At 45.7% G+C, this 19,270-nt stretch overlaps 1 protein-coding gene across 2 annotated transcripts; it reads left to right on the forward strand.

Annotated features, from left to right (window-relative positions):
* The first annotated feature begins 212 nt into the window (after nucleotides 1–212).
* LOC311113119 (period circadian protein homolog 1-like) lies at nucleotides 213–18,934 on the forward strand. 2 transcript variants are annotated; one of them, XM_084156268.1, is made up of 13 exons: nucleotides 213–332; nucleotides 1,004–1,077; nucleotides 10,411–11,491; nucleotides 11,654–12,236; nucleotides 12,453–12,877; nucleotides 13,000–13,268; nucleotides 13,522–13,637; nucleotides 14,010–14,177; nucleotides 14,627–14,902; nucleotides 15,011–15,867; nucleotides 15,977–16,157; nucleotides 16,712–17,070; nucleotides 17,252–18,934. In XM_084156268.1, exons 3-13 carry the CDS (start codon nucleotides 10,697–10,699, stop codon nucleotides 17,543–17,545), a joined length of 4,323 nt encoding a protein of 1,440 aa, XP_084012394.1. In that variant the 5' UTR covers nucleotides 213–332; nucleotides 1,004–1,077; nucleotides 10,411–10,696; the 3' UTR covers nucleotides 17,546–18,934. The 2 variants fall into 2 exon arrangements, with proteins under 2 accessions (XP_084012394.1, XP_084012393.1); XM_084156267.1 differs by lacking the exon at nucleotides 1,004–1,077.
* Nucleotides 18,935–19,270: the final 336 nt, after the last annotated feature.

Here is a 19,270-nt window from a genome sequence, read left to right on the forward strand (position 1 = left end):
CCCCCTCGACCAATGAAAATATTCTTGAACATTTATGGGCGTAACTGGGCAGGGTTGTTGTTAACTGGGAGCCAATGTGTTTGTTCGATTAAAATGACCTTGGTAAAGATACACGGGCACGTGTACCAATGCGTGTAGACGGAGTGATATGGAGAAGCGAAATGTGTGCCATACAATAGAACTAAAACAAGCAGGAGAGTGAAGTCTTGTAGCTCTAGCTCTAGCTACAAGTCCATAACTAGTTAGCGACCTACCTTTTGAATTAACACACTTTTTGACTACTTTACACCTTCGAAAGGACTATTCAAGAACGGTATCGACACAAGATAAAGGTAAGAATAATGTCATATTTTTAACGGCGTTCGCGCTTTGGATGAAACGATCAGCCAACTCTAACTAGCAACGTTATGTAGCTTTAAACACTGGAGACATTTGTTCATATACTGTGGTCCTCTGTAGCTCAATTGGTAGAGCATGGCGCTTATAACGCCAGGGTAGTGGGTTTGGTCCCCGGGACCACCCATACGTAAAAATGTATGCACACATGACTGTAATTCGCTTTGGATAAAAACGTCTGCTAAATGGCATATTATATTTTGATTTCCTTCGGTTTGTTTAGCAATATTTGTCAGTTTGTTGATAATTGATACATGCCCTGCCATATACATTAGTTTGCCGCATATGTGCATTAGTTGTATAGATTTTTGTTTAGCCATCAAAAATATTACCCGGCAGGTAACGTTAGCATGACCAGGGGGGCTCAAATAACATTACCACCACCACTGGGAACAATGGATTCCTACTGCTTTTGGCTCGTTGACTGTGACCAAAAATAATAATAAAATAAATTAGTTATAAATGTTTTTTTCTTCTTCTGTGAGCTCAGTGCTGTGGGACTTAGTATGCATTTGTAGTTTTCAAAAGGCAAATATTCAAGTTTACGGCATAAAATGTGGTAATTAACTACAATGACCATAATGCATTGTGCTTTCTTGACACACAGATTGCGTGTAAGAAAGGGACATTAGAGCGCGACGTGAGGAAGAGGGACAGAGATGCAAACGATTGCTTCGTGAGGTAGAGGACAATACATCTAATGGATTGACAGTTGGCTTTAAACAGTTTTCAAAGTATGGCTTATCTACTTTGAAAAACTACTAAAGTAGTGATTTCGTCAGAGCATAGCCAGCCAGCTAGCCTGATTATGATGACTCCTCGGGGAGCACAGAGATATACAGTGCATTCGGAAAGTATTCAGACCCCTTGACCTTTTCCACAAAGTTCCCCCCCCCCCCGTCAATCTACACACAATACCCCATAATGACAAAACAAAAACAGGTTTGATATTTTTGCAAATGTATTAAAAATAATAAACTGAAATGTCACATTTTACATAAGTATTCACACCCTTTAGTCAGTACTTTTGTTGAAGCACCTTTGGCAGCGATTACAGCCTTGAGTCTTCTTGGGTATGACGCTACAAGCTTGGCACACCTGTATTTGGGGAGTTTCTCCCATTATTCTCTGCAGATCCTCTCAAGCTCTGTCAGGTTGGATGGGGAGCGTCGCTGCACAGCTATTTTCAGGTCTCTCCATTGATGTTCGATCGGCTTCAAGTCCAGGCTCTGGTTGGGCCACTCAAGGACATTCAGAGACTTGTCCCGATGCCACTCCTGCGTTGTCTTGGCTGTGTGCTTAGGGTTGTTGTCCTGTTGGAAGGTGAGGTCCTGAGTACTCTGGAGCAGGTTTTCATCAAGGATCTCTCTGTACATTGCTCCGTTCATCTTTCCCTCGATCCTGACTACTTTCCCAGTCCCTGCCGCTGAAAAGCATCCCCACAGCATGATGCTGCCACCACCATGCTTCACCACCATGCTTCACCGTAGGGATGGTGCCAGATTTCCTCCAGATGTGATGCTTGGCATTCAGGCCAAATAGTTCAATCTTAGTTTCATCAGTCCAGAGAATCTTGTTTCTCATGGTCTGAGAGGCCTTGAGGTGCCTTTTACTGAGGAGTGGCATCTGTCTGGCCACTCTACCATAAAGGCCTCATTGGTGGAGTGCTGCAGAGATGGTTGTCCTGGAAGGTTCTCCCATCTCCACAGAGGAGCTCTGTCAGAGTGATCATTGGGTTCTTGGTCACCTTTCTGACCAAGGCCCTTCTCCCCCGATTGCGCAGTTTTGCTGGGCAGCCAGCTCTAGGAAGAGTCTTGGTGGTTCCAAACTTGAGGACGTGTGTTCTTGGGGACCTTCAATGCTGCAGTTTTGGTACCCTTCCCCAGATCTGTGCCTCGACACAATCCTGTCTCGGAGCTCTACAGACAATTCCTTCGATCTCATGGCTTGGTTTTTGCTCTGACATGCACTGTCAACTGTGGGACCTTATATAGACAGGTGTGTGCCTTTCCAAATCATGTCCAATCAATTGAATTTACCACAGGTGGATTCCAATCAAGTTGTAGAAACATCTCAAGGATGATCAATGGAAACAGGAAGCACCTGAGCTCAATTGCGAGTCTCATACCAAAGGGTCTGAATACTTATGTAAATAAGGTACTTTCTTTTTTAAATTTTAAATACATTTGCAAAAGTTTCTAAACCTGTTTTCGCTTTGTCATTGTGGGGTATTGTGTGTAGAGTGATGACATTTTGTATTTATTTAATCAATTTTAGAATAAGGCTGTAACGCAACAAGGTGGAAAAAGTCAAAGGGTCTGAATACTTTCCGAATGCACTGCTAATGCCTGAGCACAGAGGAGATGACTTGGAATAAAATAAAGTAATCAAATAAAAATAATGTCATTATACACTGAAATATTTTATTAAAGTAATGTGATAAAGGATGGTTTGTTGGTAAGTCGTAATGGTCGTGATGGGGGAAAATCGATACAGTTACATATTGCAATATTATTTTGGGTTATATTATATCGATACTTTGACTCCAAGTATCGATTTATAAAAATAATGATATACAGCTGCGGAAAACATTATGAGACCACTGCAAAATTATCAGTTTCTCAGGTTTTACTATTTATAGGTATGTGTTTGGCTAAAAATAACATTTTAGTTTTATTCTATAAACTACTGACAACATTTCTCCCAAATTCCAAATAAAAATATTGTCATTTAGAGCATTTATTTGCAGAAAATGACAACTGGTCAAAATAACAAAAAAGATGCAGTGTTGTCAGACCTCGATTAAAGCAAAGAAAATAAGTTCATGTTCATTTTTAAACAACACCATAGTAATCAAAAAGAAAGGAGGACCAAGGCACTCTTCATATAATTAATTAAAATGCCTTTATTAGGATGGCATGTTCAATAGAAACAAGTTTTTTTTTGTTTTATCCGACACGTTTCGGCTGCATGGCCTTCGTCAGGGAGTACAAAGAAATAATACAATGTCCTCTTTTGAACAGCTTTTCCAATTAGCCCTAATTTGAAGAGGGAGTGGTTACAAAGTTGATTGGACAAACCTAGTAAGCAATACTATACACATTAAAAAGTGAAATACTGTAACTATGTTATCATACAAATACAACTCCAAGTTGGAAGTATCAGAACACATAGAAAGGTAGTTCTAACCTTAAATATGACTGGGAAAAGTGTCAAAAATAAGAAAGCAATATATTCCATAGTACACTAGAAACCAGCAAAACATGAACAACAACAGTCTAAACATAGCTGAGCGCAATTGAGCACAATGTCCACTAGATGACAGCAAATGGACCTATCACAACCCTACAGGAAGGGTGAGAAATCCATATCTTCATTTAATCCAGGGTATTTAGTGGCCTGTAGTTTGTAAATCCAAAAACGTTCCCTTTGGTTTAACTGTTTAAGACGGTCCCCTTTTCTAATAGAGGCCGGAATATGATCAATACCCATAGCTTGTAGGGAGGCAGGGTTACCATGGTGTAAGGACTTGTAGTGCCTTGCCATGGGGTAGTCTTCATTGCCTACCCGTATGGCGTACTGTGTTCCGCTAAGCGGTCTTGAAGGTGTCTCTTTGTCCGTCCAATGTAGAACACCTTGCATTGTGGACATTCCAATCTATAAATGACATGAGTGGTTTTGCAGTTAATGAAATGCTTGACGTAATACTCCATTTTGGAAGCTGTGTCAACAAAATACTTTTTCTGTGCAGTGTTTCTGCAATGGTTGCACTGGTTACATTTAAAAGAGCCCTTGGGTTTGTGGTCAAGCCACGTTTTGAGAGTCACCCAGAAGATAACTGTGGACTAATTTGTTATTTAGGGTAGGACATCTCTTAAAGCTTATGACTGGTGGCTCAGGAAAGACTTGGCGCAGTAGCGTATCACTTTGGATGATTCCCAAATTATTTTTAATGATTATTTTAATGTTCTCTGCTTCGGTGCTGTATTTTGTAACAAAATACACTCTCTCTGATGTATCACGAGGCACTCCCCTTCGCAACAAGTTCTCTCTGTCAAGTAATCCAGCACTTATACCTGAATTCAACAGACACTGGAATGGAATGGCTGTCATACATGTAGAGATGCTGATTTAAGAAAAATGTGCAGTGGTCTCTTAATTTTTGCCACAGCTGTATATATTTTTCAGCTAGGTAGCTTTAGCTAGCGCTAGTCGGCTGGCTGTACCTGCGCTAAAACTCCTGTATTTTCGTTCTATAGCTTGTTCTCCATCTTCTTGTTAAGTAGTGAGCCAACATGTTTTCTGATGACCGATCAAAACCCATTTTTATTATGGCGTTCTCTTGTCTCTCTGCAGCTGACATGGTGAGCAATATGTTTGGAACATAAAATCGCAATAAAAATCGCAGTATTGAATCGCAATACATATCGAATTGTGAGAATCGCAATACACATGGTATCGGCGCCTGAGTATCGTGATAATATCGTATCGTGAGGTTGCTGGCAATTCCCAGCCATAGTAGTTAATTAGGGGTAAACAGCCATGGTTCTACTTCAATGGTTATGAATGTGTTAACAAGTTATCACAATAGTCAACCAGTTATGCAGTCAGGTCACCCGTGTAAGTGGCTGTTTTCAAGGGAACTAGCTACTTGACCATGGCTCTTGAGGTAGGGCTTTGGGCCTAGGCGAGGCCTATATGTTCTCATTATGGAGTCAAGAGTTGTATGTATAATGTGGAGAAGTCGACCAATGACAATGTAATAGGCTATGTTACGAGAAGAAAGATGGATTGGACAGTTTCTCACAAGTTTGAACATTAGGGTGATTTACTGTTTTTATTGAGCATGGCTCTCGAATGACCATTTGTTTTCGTTTTTGTGGTCTTTGAATGAATAGTTTGCTTGGGCATGTTGCATTCAAAAATGGTGTCAGTGGTGATGGGCCTATGTCTTGGTCACTTTGGACTACAACTGTTACTTGAACCGACAATCATGTCTCGGGGTCTGCTCTGTGGTGGCTGTTTTATCAATGATTTAGTCTGATTCTTGCTGGGTGGGTGGGCATACAAGCCTATTTAAGCAGCAAGACTTAGTCATAGGCCTAATAATAATGCCATGATGGCTACAATTTTGTAAATGCTCCTGTAATTACAGTGTGATAACACACAATTACTCTCCCCACTGAATAATGTAGATTTAAATTCCTCACCAGTAGCCATTAAAAATCCTATAGGCTGGCCTCGTAAATATGGGTCTGACTCTGACATTGAATGGATTTTGCCACACTATGCTTAACTCTCAGGGTTGCCTGCCGTGAAACTAGCCTATTTTTACAGCAGCCTCCGTACAGAATGTGACGCTCTCTTGGTTACATCTGATCTGTCCCATTGACGAGGTACTGTAATTGTGATGAAGGGTAACCTATTTTCACATAGTGCCCATTTTTATGTAATATCAGGAAGATCCCATCCGCCATGTGGGACTCGTAAAATTGTCACTCTGCATTTTATTATAGGCCCTGTCTCAAAGAAAAAACATAAGTCATTATTTTGAAGAAAGCATAATTCATGTATTTTCCTTAATACACGTGTTAATCACTGCTGTGGGAAATTGTTGAATAGAAAGAGTAGTCTCTTAGCAGGCCTATTTGGTATTTCATCACAGTGTTGCGGCCACGGTGAGAAACATGTTCAGTACTGAGTTCTCTGTCATTGGTCTGGTGCTCTGTCCAATGAGCAGCCTGCGAGGCGCCTGCAAAGCACAGCCGAGTACACGTGTATTATGGTTTACACAGAGTGACAGAAAGGAGCGCTGACGGGCCAATAGAATCTCACTCTAGACTTAAGGATTTTTATGCAAGGGACAGAATTTACAGGAGCGCACAGAGAGAAACCAACGGACCCGTCTGCCTCAACCTGTAACCGTGAATGATTATGTTCATAATAAATGCACGTGATCATGCAAAGTTTGTTTGAGGAGTTTCAACCACATCTCATGCTTGAAAGATGACTGTACACATGTTTCTGATTCACCGACGTGCGGCAGGCACGCCTCTGCAACCCATCTATATATACATCGTGGTAGGAATTTTAATTTGACCTACATTTATTTGCTATTTCGAGATGTATTATAGTGATGCTCTGTAATGCATGCGTATCTCAATATGGGACATATTATTTTTCCTGTATCTTTACAAGAATCTCTGCTGTTTTACTGCTGTTAAAAGAAATGAGGGGTAAAAGGAACCAAAAGTCACCAGAATAATAGTTGGGTTGTCAAAACCAAACATGTGAACTGCTGGACGCACTTGGACATCAGTTGCATCATTCTCAATTGTTTATTACATAACAGGAGTAGACGGAAGACGTCAGGCTACATCTGTAAAAATCTGGGCTGGAGGGAGGGACAATTATTTGAACAAAGCATGTGTATTGAACTGTCTAGTCGTCATCATCATCTGTAAGCAGGAACTTGCCACTTATATTGACGTATTCGTGGACACAATGCTGTAATATTTTTGTATTAGGGTGGCACAATGCCATCTGCTATTGTTCAGGCTATTTCACAACATTCTCCCTCGTTTTCCCACTGGTTTTCGCACCCCCTGTCCGCTTTCCTGTTATTATTACACAGCATTGAACATTCAATATATTTTCTGCTAATATTTCTTCATTCAGAGAAAAGCTTTTTAGCTTGGGTCTGGATCCAATTAGCCTAAGTTTGGATAGAGCACACCCTGACCCCAATGAATGGGAAAGGCCAGGCATCTTTAGGCCTATAGTTAATATTATTCTAATAATACTTTGAGTTTGACGCTGTCATATCATGTTTGGGATGTGAGTATGGCTTAGGCTAAGTGAGCATTTCCTGTGGGAGGGGGGGATAGGGACGACATGGCTGGATGGGTTTGGCTTTCAGGCGTGGGTGAGTGGTTGGGTCAGAAGGTGACGTGAATGGGATGGGTGGATGGGACTGGGGCCTGGGAACCAGCCATATCCAGGTACCACATTGGCTTGAGTGAGCACAGTTACCCAGCCTTGGCCACTGACGGAGTGCGTGGTGCGACCTCGGAAGTATGCATGGATGTATCCATCTCCCAGTTGACGCACAGGATGTGTCGTGCTGTTGTACGTCATCCATCTGTGTCTACTGACCCGGCCAGGATGCCACCCAAACAAACCAATAGCTTAACATGGTGACACGGGTTTGATCCAACATGACTATTGTAGTGTAGATAGACACCATCTTTCTATCAAATTGGTACGAGTTGATTAATCCAATCCACTCGCATTCACCTAATAGGCTAATGTACCGGTAAGCCAAGGTGATGTTATTTTCTTGTTGTGTATATCAAGTCATATCTTGTCACTCAACACACACCAAGACACACATTTACTTAGGGCCTGGACGATACCAGTATCGCGACACTCATTATTTTCGTGACAAGGAAACAAAACACAAAGTGGATTTCATTTCATTAGGAAAACAGCTCTGATGTTGGAGAGTCACAATTATTTATTTTTCAAGCTATAGCACACTATTTTACATACAGCAGGTTTTTAAAGGACCAAAGAGTGTGGTCCGCAAGTGCTTTCATTTTTGCCATGGAAAAAATGCTGCGATACTGGTATCGTCCCAGCCATACATTTACTCATTAAGGCTTAGGCCTACCTTGACTCCTTCACGGTGCTGTGCCGGATTTAAACCTGATGTTGGCCCTAAAGAGAAAGGGTGGGAGTGAGTGAGGTAGAAAAAGCGGGAGATAACGGCGAAGGTGTATCAGCATTGGGCTTCTAGTTATAAGAGTTTATGGGATTAGGGGAGATGTCTCTGGAGAATAAATAGAGCCGGAATACTACCTGCGTAGGCGACCAGCCTGCCATGCGTCGGCAAAGGACCATTCAGAAATAACCAGTGATCTTTATAGCACCAAGGAAGATTGTGATCTTTGTGATCTTGACTCGCCCAGACTTATTTTAGTTGGCTGGCTGCAATTGGGATTTTTTAAGTGTTTATCTGGGGCCAGTTTTCACCGGTTGTCTGGGAATTGGACCAACAGTTGGGTGCGCACACAGCCACACACAATCAAACACACAGCCAGACTATCATCCATGCTGGGCAATTAGGAAGCAAAATAAAATACATGCTGCTGGGAGTTAAAGACAGACCAGGAGGGGGGGGGGGGGGGGGGGGGGGTGGTGGAAGACTATTGTACCCACACAGATGGACAAATAGGGACATAGACAGAAGAATGAAAAGGATTGACATGTGGAGACACATTAAGGATATGACAAATGTTGAAAAAATGTCTTAACGATTAAACTGGCATTAAAAAAAAAAAAGTTTTAAAGTCATCCTGCGAATGACCATAAGGGGGCAATGCAGTTCTACCACAGTCATGGCTCAAGGTCACATTGACAGATTTTTCACCTAGTTGGCTGGGGGATTCGAACCAGCGACCTTTCGGTTACTTGCCAGTAACCGCTAGGTTACCTGCTGCCTCCATCATCAGTGTGATGGCTCGTTGCAGTGATGTATGACAGTGTGTTCATAGACCTCCAACAATCTGTTGTTAACGTGGCATATGGGGTGTTTGAGAGCTTGCGCTTTGTACTTGCAGAGCAATCATTGTACAATTTCTCCATCAAGGCCGTCACTTGGCATCTTTTGACATGGCATCTTGTAGTCTGTCCGAGATATGCAATCGGCATTGAAGCCGACATCCTCTACCATTGACAATAGGGGAAGGGGAAAGGGGGTACCTAGTCAGTTATACAACTGAATGCATTCAACCGAAATGTGTCTTGCGCATTTAACCCAACCCCTCTGAATCAGAGAGGTGCGGGGGGCTGCCTTAATCGACGTCATCGCCGCCTGGGGAGCAGTTGTTGTGGGGGTTAACTGCCTTGCTCAAGGGCAGAACGGCAGATTTTCCACCTTGCCGGCTCGGGGATTCGAACAAGCAACCTTTCAGTTACTGTCACAATGCTCTAACCGTTAGGCTACCTGGCTGCATATCAACTGAAATTGTTTCTGTAATCAGCGCTGTGATTTTCTCACTCCCTCCTTTATCACACTTCTTTCGCGTGAAGAGCCTGTCTGTATGTTGTTGGGGGGCCTGCGCTGCTGCCAGCAACGGTTTGGGTCTCATGGTGCCTCCCTTTCAGATGGTTAAGCATTGCACTGTAATGCCATTGTAGCTCAATTCCACCTCACAAAGTTTGCATTTCACCTTCTCATTTAACTTCTCAAAGTACTGGACTTCGCTGCTGTCGCTTCCCTGTCTCATTCTCTGCCATTTTCCCAGCTGTTTGAAAGATGCATATCTCTTAACGTTACAGCATTGTTTTGTTAGGTATTTGTTTATTTTTTATTTTTCCCTTCATGATGATGATGATGATGATGATGATGATGATGATCGGGACCTGTTAGTGGTAGTTCTGTGATAACTGCACTGTGATTAAAAATGTTGTGGAAAAAACATTGTTTTTCGGTTAGGGATGTTTTCTAAACATTAACAATTAAGTTTAAGAATTCACACCCCTAAGACACACACACACACAGATACGAGTCACCTGTCTGATGCAGTGGTGTGTAACCTTGTATGGGTTCCTTTGATATTCCCTTTGGCGTTCAACTAAACAGGTTGCCTAACAGGTTGCCTCCATTTGATGCCTTGAAGCCTCTTTTTTTTAAGCACACTTTTAGGGAACTATATTATTTTTATAGCCACTATCAAGGGGTTATGGAGTTGCCGTTGACTTGAACCCCCTCTCACCTTATAGATCTGTAGGCCAATAATCACATAAAGCCCTATTTTTTATGCAGTTGTGACAAAGCAGGGGAAAATAGTATTTTACTGGTACAAAGCAGAGTTACCCAAGGTTGACAGAATGTAGATAGACCAGCTTCAATACTTCAAACTACCGTAATCCCATCTTGACAGAGAAGAGAAGACGACGTCTAAACTGCTGTTTTTCTCTCTCCCTCCCTTTCAACCTCCTCCTCACCAGGTGGCCTGTAGCACCAAGAGCAACAAGCAACACTGCACAGAGAAGGCGAGCACATCAACATTTTTGAAACCTAAACCCCTTTTAAAGGAGGGTTTTTTTTGTGTGTTTTCAGGAGAAACAATGCTTTCTCTCCTTAGTGTTTAATCAACCAATCAACCAGCCATGAGTCACAACTGCAGTCACACTAGTCCCACCTAATCAACTGGAAAATATACTTTTCAATAATTAACACTTGGTGAGAGCGCTTTATCTCAACTAAACCTAACCAGCCTCGTCCTAACCTATTATGAGTTATGACAAATCAAACTCCGCCCCTGGCAATGACACTCAAGAACGAGTGGGAAGTGCCAATGAAGAAGAAGAAGAAGAGGGGGTGGGAACAGGAGTGAGCTTCCCGGGCAGCAACAACAGTGGCAGCCAATTGGAAACATCGGACTTAGCCAATCGGGAGCGAGGATCCTCTCCATGTGGATCCGGCGCCGGCGGCTCGTCCGGAGGGGACCAAAGGGGTCCCACCTCAGACGACGGGGACGCTCTATCCAGTGTGAACGACTCCGGGGAGAGGGAGTCGAGCGAAGGAGGGAGGCAGAGTGGCAGTGGGTTCAGGGGACGTCAATCCAGGAGTTCCCACTGTTCCTCCAGCCAGAAGGACTCAGGCATGATGCTGGAGAACACGGAGAGCAATAAGAGCTCTAACTCCCAGTCCCAGAGCCCTTCTCCACCCAGCAGTTCCCTGGCCTACAGCCTGCTGTCAGCCAGCTCAGAGCAGGACCCTCCCTCCACCTCTGGCTGCAGCAGCAATGAGCAGCACCAGACGGCCCGCATCCAGACCCAAAAGGAGATGCTGAAAGCCCTCAAGGAGCTTAAGATCCGCCTGCCTGCAGAGCGCAAGGGCAAAGGTTGCTCCAGCACCCTAGACGCCCTCAAGTACGCCCTGAACTGTGTGAAGCAGGTTCGGGCCAACCAGGAGTACTACCACCAGTGGGGCGTGGAGGAGTGCCACGGCTGCAGCCTGGATCTGTCCTCATACACAATTGAGGAACTGGACAACATCACCTCTGAATACACCCTCAAAAACACAGTAAGTGAATTTCCTCAAAACAATGTATTTCACACTTACATTCAGTTTCACCTTGTGAATTGAACCATTCTTTTTTTTGTAACACTGAGCAATCAGATCACATAGTATGCAAGCAATCAGTCCTGACTCTTCTTTCCTCCTTCTCTCTCCTCCTCCCTGCAGGACACCTTCTCCATGGCGGTGTCCTTCGTGACGGGCAAGGTGGTGTACATCTCCCCCCAGGGCTCGTCCATGCTGCGCTGCAAGCCCGACCGGCTCCTGGGGGCCATCTTCTCTGAGCTGCTGGCTCCCCAGGATGTCAGCACCTTCTACAGCAGTACGGCGCCCTCACGCCTGCCCCCCTGGGCCACCTGCATGGGCTCTGTCTCCCCACCGACAGACTGCACCCAGGAGAAGTCCATTTTCTGTCGCATAAGCGCCGACCGGGCGCAGGGAGGCGAGATGAAATACTACTCCTTCCGCATGACCCCCTACCAGCTAACCCTGAGGGATTTTGACACCTCAGCTCCCCAGCCCTGCTGCCTGCTCCTCACCGAGCGGGTACACTCTGGATACGAAGCTCCCCGTATCCCTGCCGACAAGAGGATCTTCACCACCAGTCACACCCCCAGCTGTCTATTCCAGGAAGTGGATGAAAGGGCCGTGCCATTGTTGGGCTACCTGCCCCAGGACCTGGTGGGAACCCCCGTGCTTCTCTACCTCCACCCTGAGGACAGACCTATCATGGTGGCCATACACAAGAAGAGTGAGTACACACATGTTGTCTTTTTATTCCATCTTTCTTTCTCCATATCTTTCTTTCAATCTATTTGGATAGTCTCATGAGTCTCATTCTGTCTGTTTCACTCGCTCTCGCTCTATCGCTCGCTCGTTCTCTCTCGCGCTCTCTCTCTCTCTCTCTTTCTTTCTGTAAAGCATACAATTGTATTGCATTGTAACCCCTTCTCCCTCCATCCTCCAGTCCTCCAATTTGCAGGGCAGCCCTTCAACAGCTCTCCCCTGAGGATGTGTTCCCGCAGCGGGGAGTACTTGACCATCGACACCAGTTGGTCCTCCTTCGTCAACCCCTGGAGCAGGAAGGTGGCCTTCATCGTAGGGCGCCACAAAGTCCGAACCAGCCCCCTGAACGAGGACGTGTTCACCCCTTTGCGGAGCTGCGAGGGCCGGCCCATGGCCCCGGAGATCGTGCAGCTGAGCGAGCAGATCCACCGTCTCCTGGTGCAGCCGGTGCACAGCGGTGGGTCGCAGGGCTACAGCAGCCTGGGCTCAAATGGATCCCGCTCCCACGAGCAGCAGCACCTCAGCGCCGCATCCTCAGTCTCCGACAGCAAGTCCACCAATGCCATGGAGGCCATGGAAGCAGCCGTGATTGCCCTGCACAAACCGGTGAGTGGAATGGAGACACACACACAGTCACACCAAAATACATACACCAACAGTTCTTCATATATACACACACATAACTGACACACTGATTTCTGACCATCATTGTCCTCTTGTTTCTCCAGATGACGTTCCAGCAGATCTGTAAGGACGTGCACATGGTCAAGACCAGTGGGCAGCAGGTCTTCGTCGACTCCTGCAACCGCACCCCACCCTGGCGACACGCCGTCACCACGCTCCGAGCCATCAAAGGAGTGGACCCCATCAAGAGTCCTGTCCCCAAGGTGGTGTGCCCACCCAAAACCCCAGTGCCCAACAACCAGCAGCTGTTAAAGAAGGAGCCCCCCAGTGACTACAGCTACCAACAGATCAACTGTCTTGACAGCATCATAAGGTATGTACTGGTGTGAATAATGCCATAATTAATTGTGATTTTAATTTGATTAGCGATGGTATTAATAGTAATTTTATTGTGAATGATGAGGTTATTAATAGTGATTGTATTGTGAATAGTGACTTTATTGATCGTGATTTAAGTTAAGGAAGTAGGCTCATATGGGCTTTGAAATTGAAAGGAAGTGCACTTCATACAGTGAACCAAAGTGATTGACATTGACTTACGACATCACTTCCTCTTCCCTTCCCAGGTACTTGGACGGCTGCAATGTTCCCAACACTGTGAAGAGGAAGTTTGGCTCGTCCTCTGGCACGTCAACATCTGACAATGACAAACTGCAGCACGAAACTTTTGGCAATGCAAAAGGTACAGTCACACTACATTCCCTGTTACATAGCCATATATATGTATACCAGGTGCCCTCCTTTTATATTAGACTTAAACTAGACCACTGGTCGCTGCAGTCCACACACACAACAGGAGAGACGGGACACGCGAGACGAGTGTGTGTGTGTGCGAAAGAGTGTTAAAGAGTGTGTGAGCGAGAGGACTTCTAATAAGAACTTAGTCTATTTTATAAATGATTTAAACTCAAAAAGGGCTGCTTGTTGTGACACGCTTGAAATAAACTGGGGTTGGGGCGGGGTTTACGATGAGAGCAATCCGTACGATGACTCACCTAGGTCTGTACGTTTGGCTGTGTGTTGGCTGCTTGTTTCTGCGTGTGTGGCGCTGTAGGTGATCTAGCTATTGCAGTCACCCTGGTGGGGGACTCTGCGGGGGTGGCGCCCCTGCCCCCCCTGGCCTTGCACAGCCACAAGGCCGAGAGCGTAGCTTCAGTCACCTCGCAATGCAGCTTCAGCAGTACCATCGTCCACGTGGGAGACAAGAAGCCCCCAGAGTCAGGTGGGCAAGACAACATGGCCGCCACGCTTGTCTTCTAGACTGGCCTGGCCTCTTATTATATTAGGCTCTCTCTGCTATACCACTCGCCTGTCCACTCACTATCTATCTGCCACCAGTGTCTCTCTGTGGAGTCTCACGGTTACTTGATAGTCTTGTGTCTGTGTCCATTTGTCTGTTGTGGATATTTATTTCCTTCGATATCTCTTGAAGCATTGCTCCCTATCTATCTAGCTTTCTCGCTCTCTGTATTTCTAGCTCTTGTTTTTTCTCTTTCTCTGTCCTTTTCTCTCCCTCTGTCTCTCAAGTCGCAGAGTCCAGCCTTTCAGTTTTCTCTATCCTTCAGTCTTGTTTTTCTGAAACCTGCCTGCGTTATATTGCTTTTGCATGTGCTACAACAATCCTGTCTATAACCTATCCTCATTCTTTCATCCTCTCTTTCTCCTTCACAGATATTGTAATGGAAGACGCTCCTCCCATTCCTACACTAGCCACTCCGACCCCCATCGCCGTCATCGACCCTCCTCCTCCCCCGCCCAGAATGACCTCACCACCCAGCCGAAGAGGTGGCCTGACCAAGGGCCTGACCAAGGAGGTGCTCTCTGCCCACACGCAGCAGGAGGAGCAGGCCTTCCTCTGTCGCTTCAGTGACCTGAGCCAGCTAAGGGTGTTCGACCCAGCCTCAGCCCTCCGATGCCCGCTCCCCACTAACAACCCCCTCGCCACAGGTAAAAATGCATTTCTCAACAACTCTTTTCAACAACTAGCTTTTTAAATTTCCCTTCAATGTCATCATTAATTCCTTTTAACTTATGCATCTTTATCTTGTCTTCTAGGAGCACGTTGTTCTCGTGACTACCCTGCAGCGGGAGGTAGTCGTAGACGCGGCCGCGGAGCCAAGAGACTGAAGCAGCAAGAGTCCTCAGAACAGAGAGACCCTCTGGCTATGGGCATGACCGTAACTCTCAGGGGCCCCAACGTCAGCCCTATAAACTCACCCCCCATCTCTACCTACCCCCTGGCCTTGGGGCCCACCACCACCACCTCCTCCTCCTGGCCAGCCTCTGTGGGATCCCAGGCCAGCCTGGCCTCCATTCCCTACCCCCCAGGGATGCTCCCCATCTACCCTACTCTCTCCCAGCCCATGGGCATCCCCTCCATGCAGAACCAGATGGTACCTCCCATGATGGCCCTGGTGCTGCCCAACTACATGTTCCCCCAGCTTAACCCCAACATGACCCAGATGGCCACAGCCATGGGCACACCTATGGACACAACGGGGAACATGATGGGAAGCCCCATGTCCCAGCCAGGAGCCACCATGGTTACCCCCAGCCCACAGCACTTCTTCAACCCCAACGCAGGTTTACCCTTCCCCGGTACCAACGGGATGCCATGCCCCATGCCAACTATGCCCTCGCTCATGCAAACCGCCATGCCCATCCAGGCCCAACGGCCAGCCTCTGGCTCCAGCACCCCCCAGTCGTGTAGTCAAGTACCGGCTGAACGTGAGGGCCCAGAGTCGCCCCTATTCCACTCTCGCTGCTCCTCCCCCCTCAACCTGCTACAGCTGGTGGAGGAGTTGCCCTGCAACCGGCTGGAGGTCGCCACGGCGCTGGCTGCTGCTGCGCAACAGGCCACGCCACCCGCACAAGCGAGTCATGAGAGATCGGCAGATAACGCCAACGAGAATGTGAGTAAAAAATATTTCACTTAATGTACATTTTGCGCCATTATAGTGGCAACTCAATACTTGCAGCTAAGGCATTACTCAAATCAAACCTTTCTCTTCCTCTTTTCAGGCCAATGATTCCAACCAGGATGTAGAGTCCACCTCCAGTGACCTACTGGACCTGCTCCTGCAGGAGGACTCTCGCTCAGGCACCGGCTCAGCCGCTTCTGGCTCCGGGTTCTCTGGATCAGGGTCTTCAGGATCTGGGTCCTCGGGCTCCAACGGCTGCAGCTCCTCAGGGAGTGGAACCAGTGAGTACCCCCTCAATACTGCCTATCTGAAATGGCAAGGGCAATTATAATATATTGTGGTGACTTTGAGACAACAATCTTAAATCACCTAAATACTTACATTTTTGTCAAATATCTCCTAGACCAAGGGTGTCAAACATACGTCCCGCGGTGGGTTTGAGTTAATCAACATTTCTTTGGGGGGAGGACTAAAACCAAATCGAAACTGTAGAAATGATAATGGACCTACATTCATAGTTTCTTGACTGTCCAGCTCGCTAATAATCACCTAATGAAAGCTAGACAGTCAGGGAGCATCGAAAATTCAAGAAACGAAGAGGACTATTTTTGAAAATTGACAGCGAGAAAATATAACACATTTTCAGTACGTTGAAGACTGAATGCGCTCCCCAAGGGCAAAATGACACCACTGACATAGAGCCTTTTGAAATGACAAATCTTCTTGTTTTCACTCTAAAGTCAAACCGAGTACCCCAATCAGACTGTTGACACTTAAAACTCTAGCTAGCATGGAATTAAGGTCTCACCTCGTCATCTCCAACGTCTTCCCCCAGGTCGCAGTCAGAGCAGCCATACCAGCAAGTACTTTGGCAGTATCGACTCGTCAGAGAACGACCACTCCGGCAAGCAGCCAGCAGGTGGCAGTGCAGCAGGGGAAGACGGAGAGGAACAGTTCATCAAGTGTGTCCTGCAGGACCCCATCTGGCTCCTCATGGCCAACACGGATGACAAGGTGATGATGACCTACCAGCTGCCCACCAAGGACCGGGAGACTGTGCTGCGGGAGGACCGCGAGGCCCTGAGGGCCATGCACAAACACCAGCCCCGCTTCACTGAGGAACAGAAGAGAGACCTGAGCCAGGTCCACCCCTGGATACGCACCGGTCGCCTGCCCCGCGCCTTAAACATCTCAGTGAGTAACCCCTACACAAAACGACCTTCTCAAAACAGATTATGTCCACATTTTTTAGGAATATTAACAGTAGGAATATTAACTTTATTATTAGCAAACCTCTTTTCATCCACAACATAATTGTGATACTGTAAGTGTTTTGGCTGTCACCTAACCCTCCTTTACCCCCTCTCTCTCTCAGGCATGTATGGAGTGCAAGTCTCCCCCCACTATCGTACCCGCTGCTCCGTTTGACGTGGAGATCCACGAGATGGAGCTGTGCAGCGTGCTGGAGACTACAGAAAAGGCCTCCACTGCTACTCAGGAGAAAGCTCCCTTACCCGTAACCGCCATGGACCAGGGAGGTCAGGAGCATGTGGCGCACGCCAAAACACAAGGCAACGACCAGGAAATGACAACAGAGGAGCAGGAAGTGACCTCGCTGACGGAGGAGGAGAAGGCGAGCGCCGCTGCAGAAACTGACATGACCCACTGAAGGGTTGAGATGGATCAAGAATACTAAGTCATTGTGACTTTTCCTTCCACCTGACAGACACTATTTTAAGAGATGCACATTCCAGGCCCAAATGTCGAATACTAACCTGAGAGACTCAAGACATTTGTGGGTAATCGAAGTGCATTCTTTTCATATTAGCTGGGACTATTGCCATGTCAGTGTCCCTATTGGCTGGCAGTCAGATCAATCGGGATTCTGGGTCCAATCAGTCACTTCGCTTTGTGTATTCCTTCACCAGTATGAAAAAGTTGCTGTGACCGAGGCAGTCGTCATGGAAGAAAAGCCTTGAAAGCATAGGGTACACGGCACACTCAGTCTGAATGACACACCTCTATATATTTTTTATTGTGTATTTATTGAACATTTTATATAATGAGGAACACAAGTTGAAGATGGAGAGGTGTGGAGGGACATGTGAATGTGTTACAAAATAGCCACTTTATTTAAGATAGAATGGTTTCTCCTGTACAGTTCATTCCTGTTTGGCAAATTCATTTCGCGGGGGGGTTAGCTGCTAGGAGACCCCCTGGGTATTTTTCTCTGTTGGAATGTTTTCCCTGATAACCTGGGATTGCTGTACATTTGTTGTTTTCTGCATTGTTTTCTAATACTTTTTTTTCACAAAAAAACAAATGCCTGTTAAGAGTCGGTCAGTAAGACCATATTTACACGAGCGGGTTTACATTATTTTGTTAGCAGTATGTATATATTTTATATCACAAAATTCTGTCCGAAAGGAAATTGAAATTGTTTGTGTTTGGTCAAAAACAAACATTTTGAAAATCAAAGTACCCTCTGATCTCATGGGAGTAGACATGGGTGTTTCTGTGGTAACACAATCCAATGCACTGTCACTCTGGACAACGGAGTGATGGTTGAACTTCTGGGACAGCAAGTGGCAATCGTCAGGGGTGACCGCTGTAGCCGTTCCTGATTGGCTGGGCATTATGGTCACCCTGCAGCGAAACGGTCCATGAAACTTTGCTGCAGACAACTTATTTCGGAAAACAGGTCAGGATACTGAACAATGTCAACTTCCAGCCTCCATAGCAACAAAGATAACATACTTTTGATTTGAGGCATCCATCACAAGGCCCTGAATACTGAAAGCCAGATTGTCTGGTTATGGATGGTACGGGCCGATGGCAATGCTCTGATTTGGTTAAAAGGAGTTTGGGCAACATTGGAGACATTTCAGAACATTAAGTGCAGAGTTTTTAGAGAATCTCTTTGTCTCTCTCCCTCCTTCTTCTGTATGGAACTGTCCTAGTAATGTGATATTCAGCTTCATTGTGTCTGTGGTCTACAACCGTTTCCAAATTATTTTTGTGAATTTGTATAAAAAATTATAAATATAATGAAATGATATCCAATGTTTCATGACTTGTCTTTTTCTGTATTGCACTGCACCTTAATTGACACAGGGAATGTAGCCTGTTAAACATCCTGTACACGCTGTACCTTTTAGATGCAGTATGATAAACTTCCACACAGTTTATACATCTCTGACATCAACAAGCTCGTAATGCTGGTCTGACAAGGTAGGGTGTGCGAACATGGAAAGTCAGTCGAAGGGGAACATGAAGGAGAAAGGAGCATGTAGCAGAAAGGCCATATCAAGCTAGCCAGTAAATTGTTGTTTCTATTCATTTATGATGTCTATTTTCCAATGAAATGATTTTGCCGGAAGTAAAAATTTATTTA

This window comes from Coregonus lavaretus (assembly GCF_964263955.1).
Source record: "Coregonus lavaretus genome assembly, chromosome: 39".
NCBI classification, from domain to species: Eukaryota; Metazoa; Chordata; class Actinopteri; order Salmoniformes; family Salmonidae; genus Coregonus; species Coregonus lavaretus.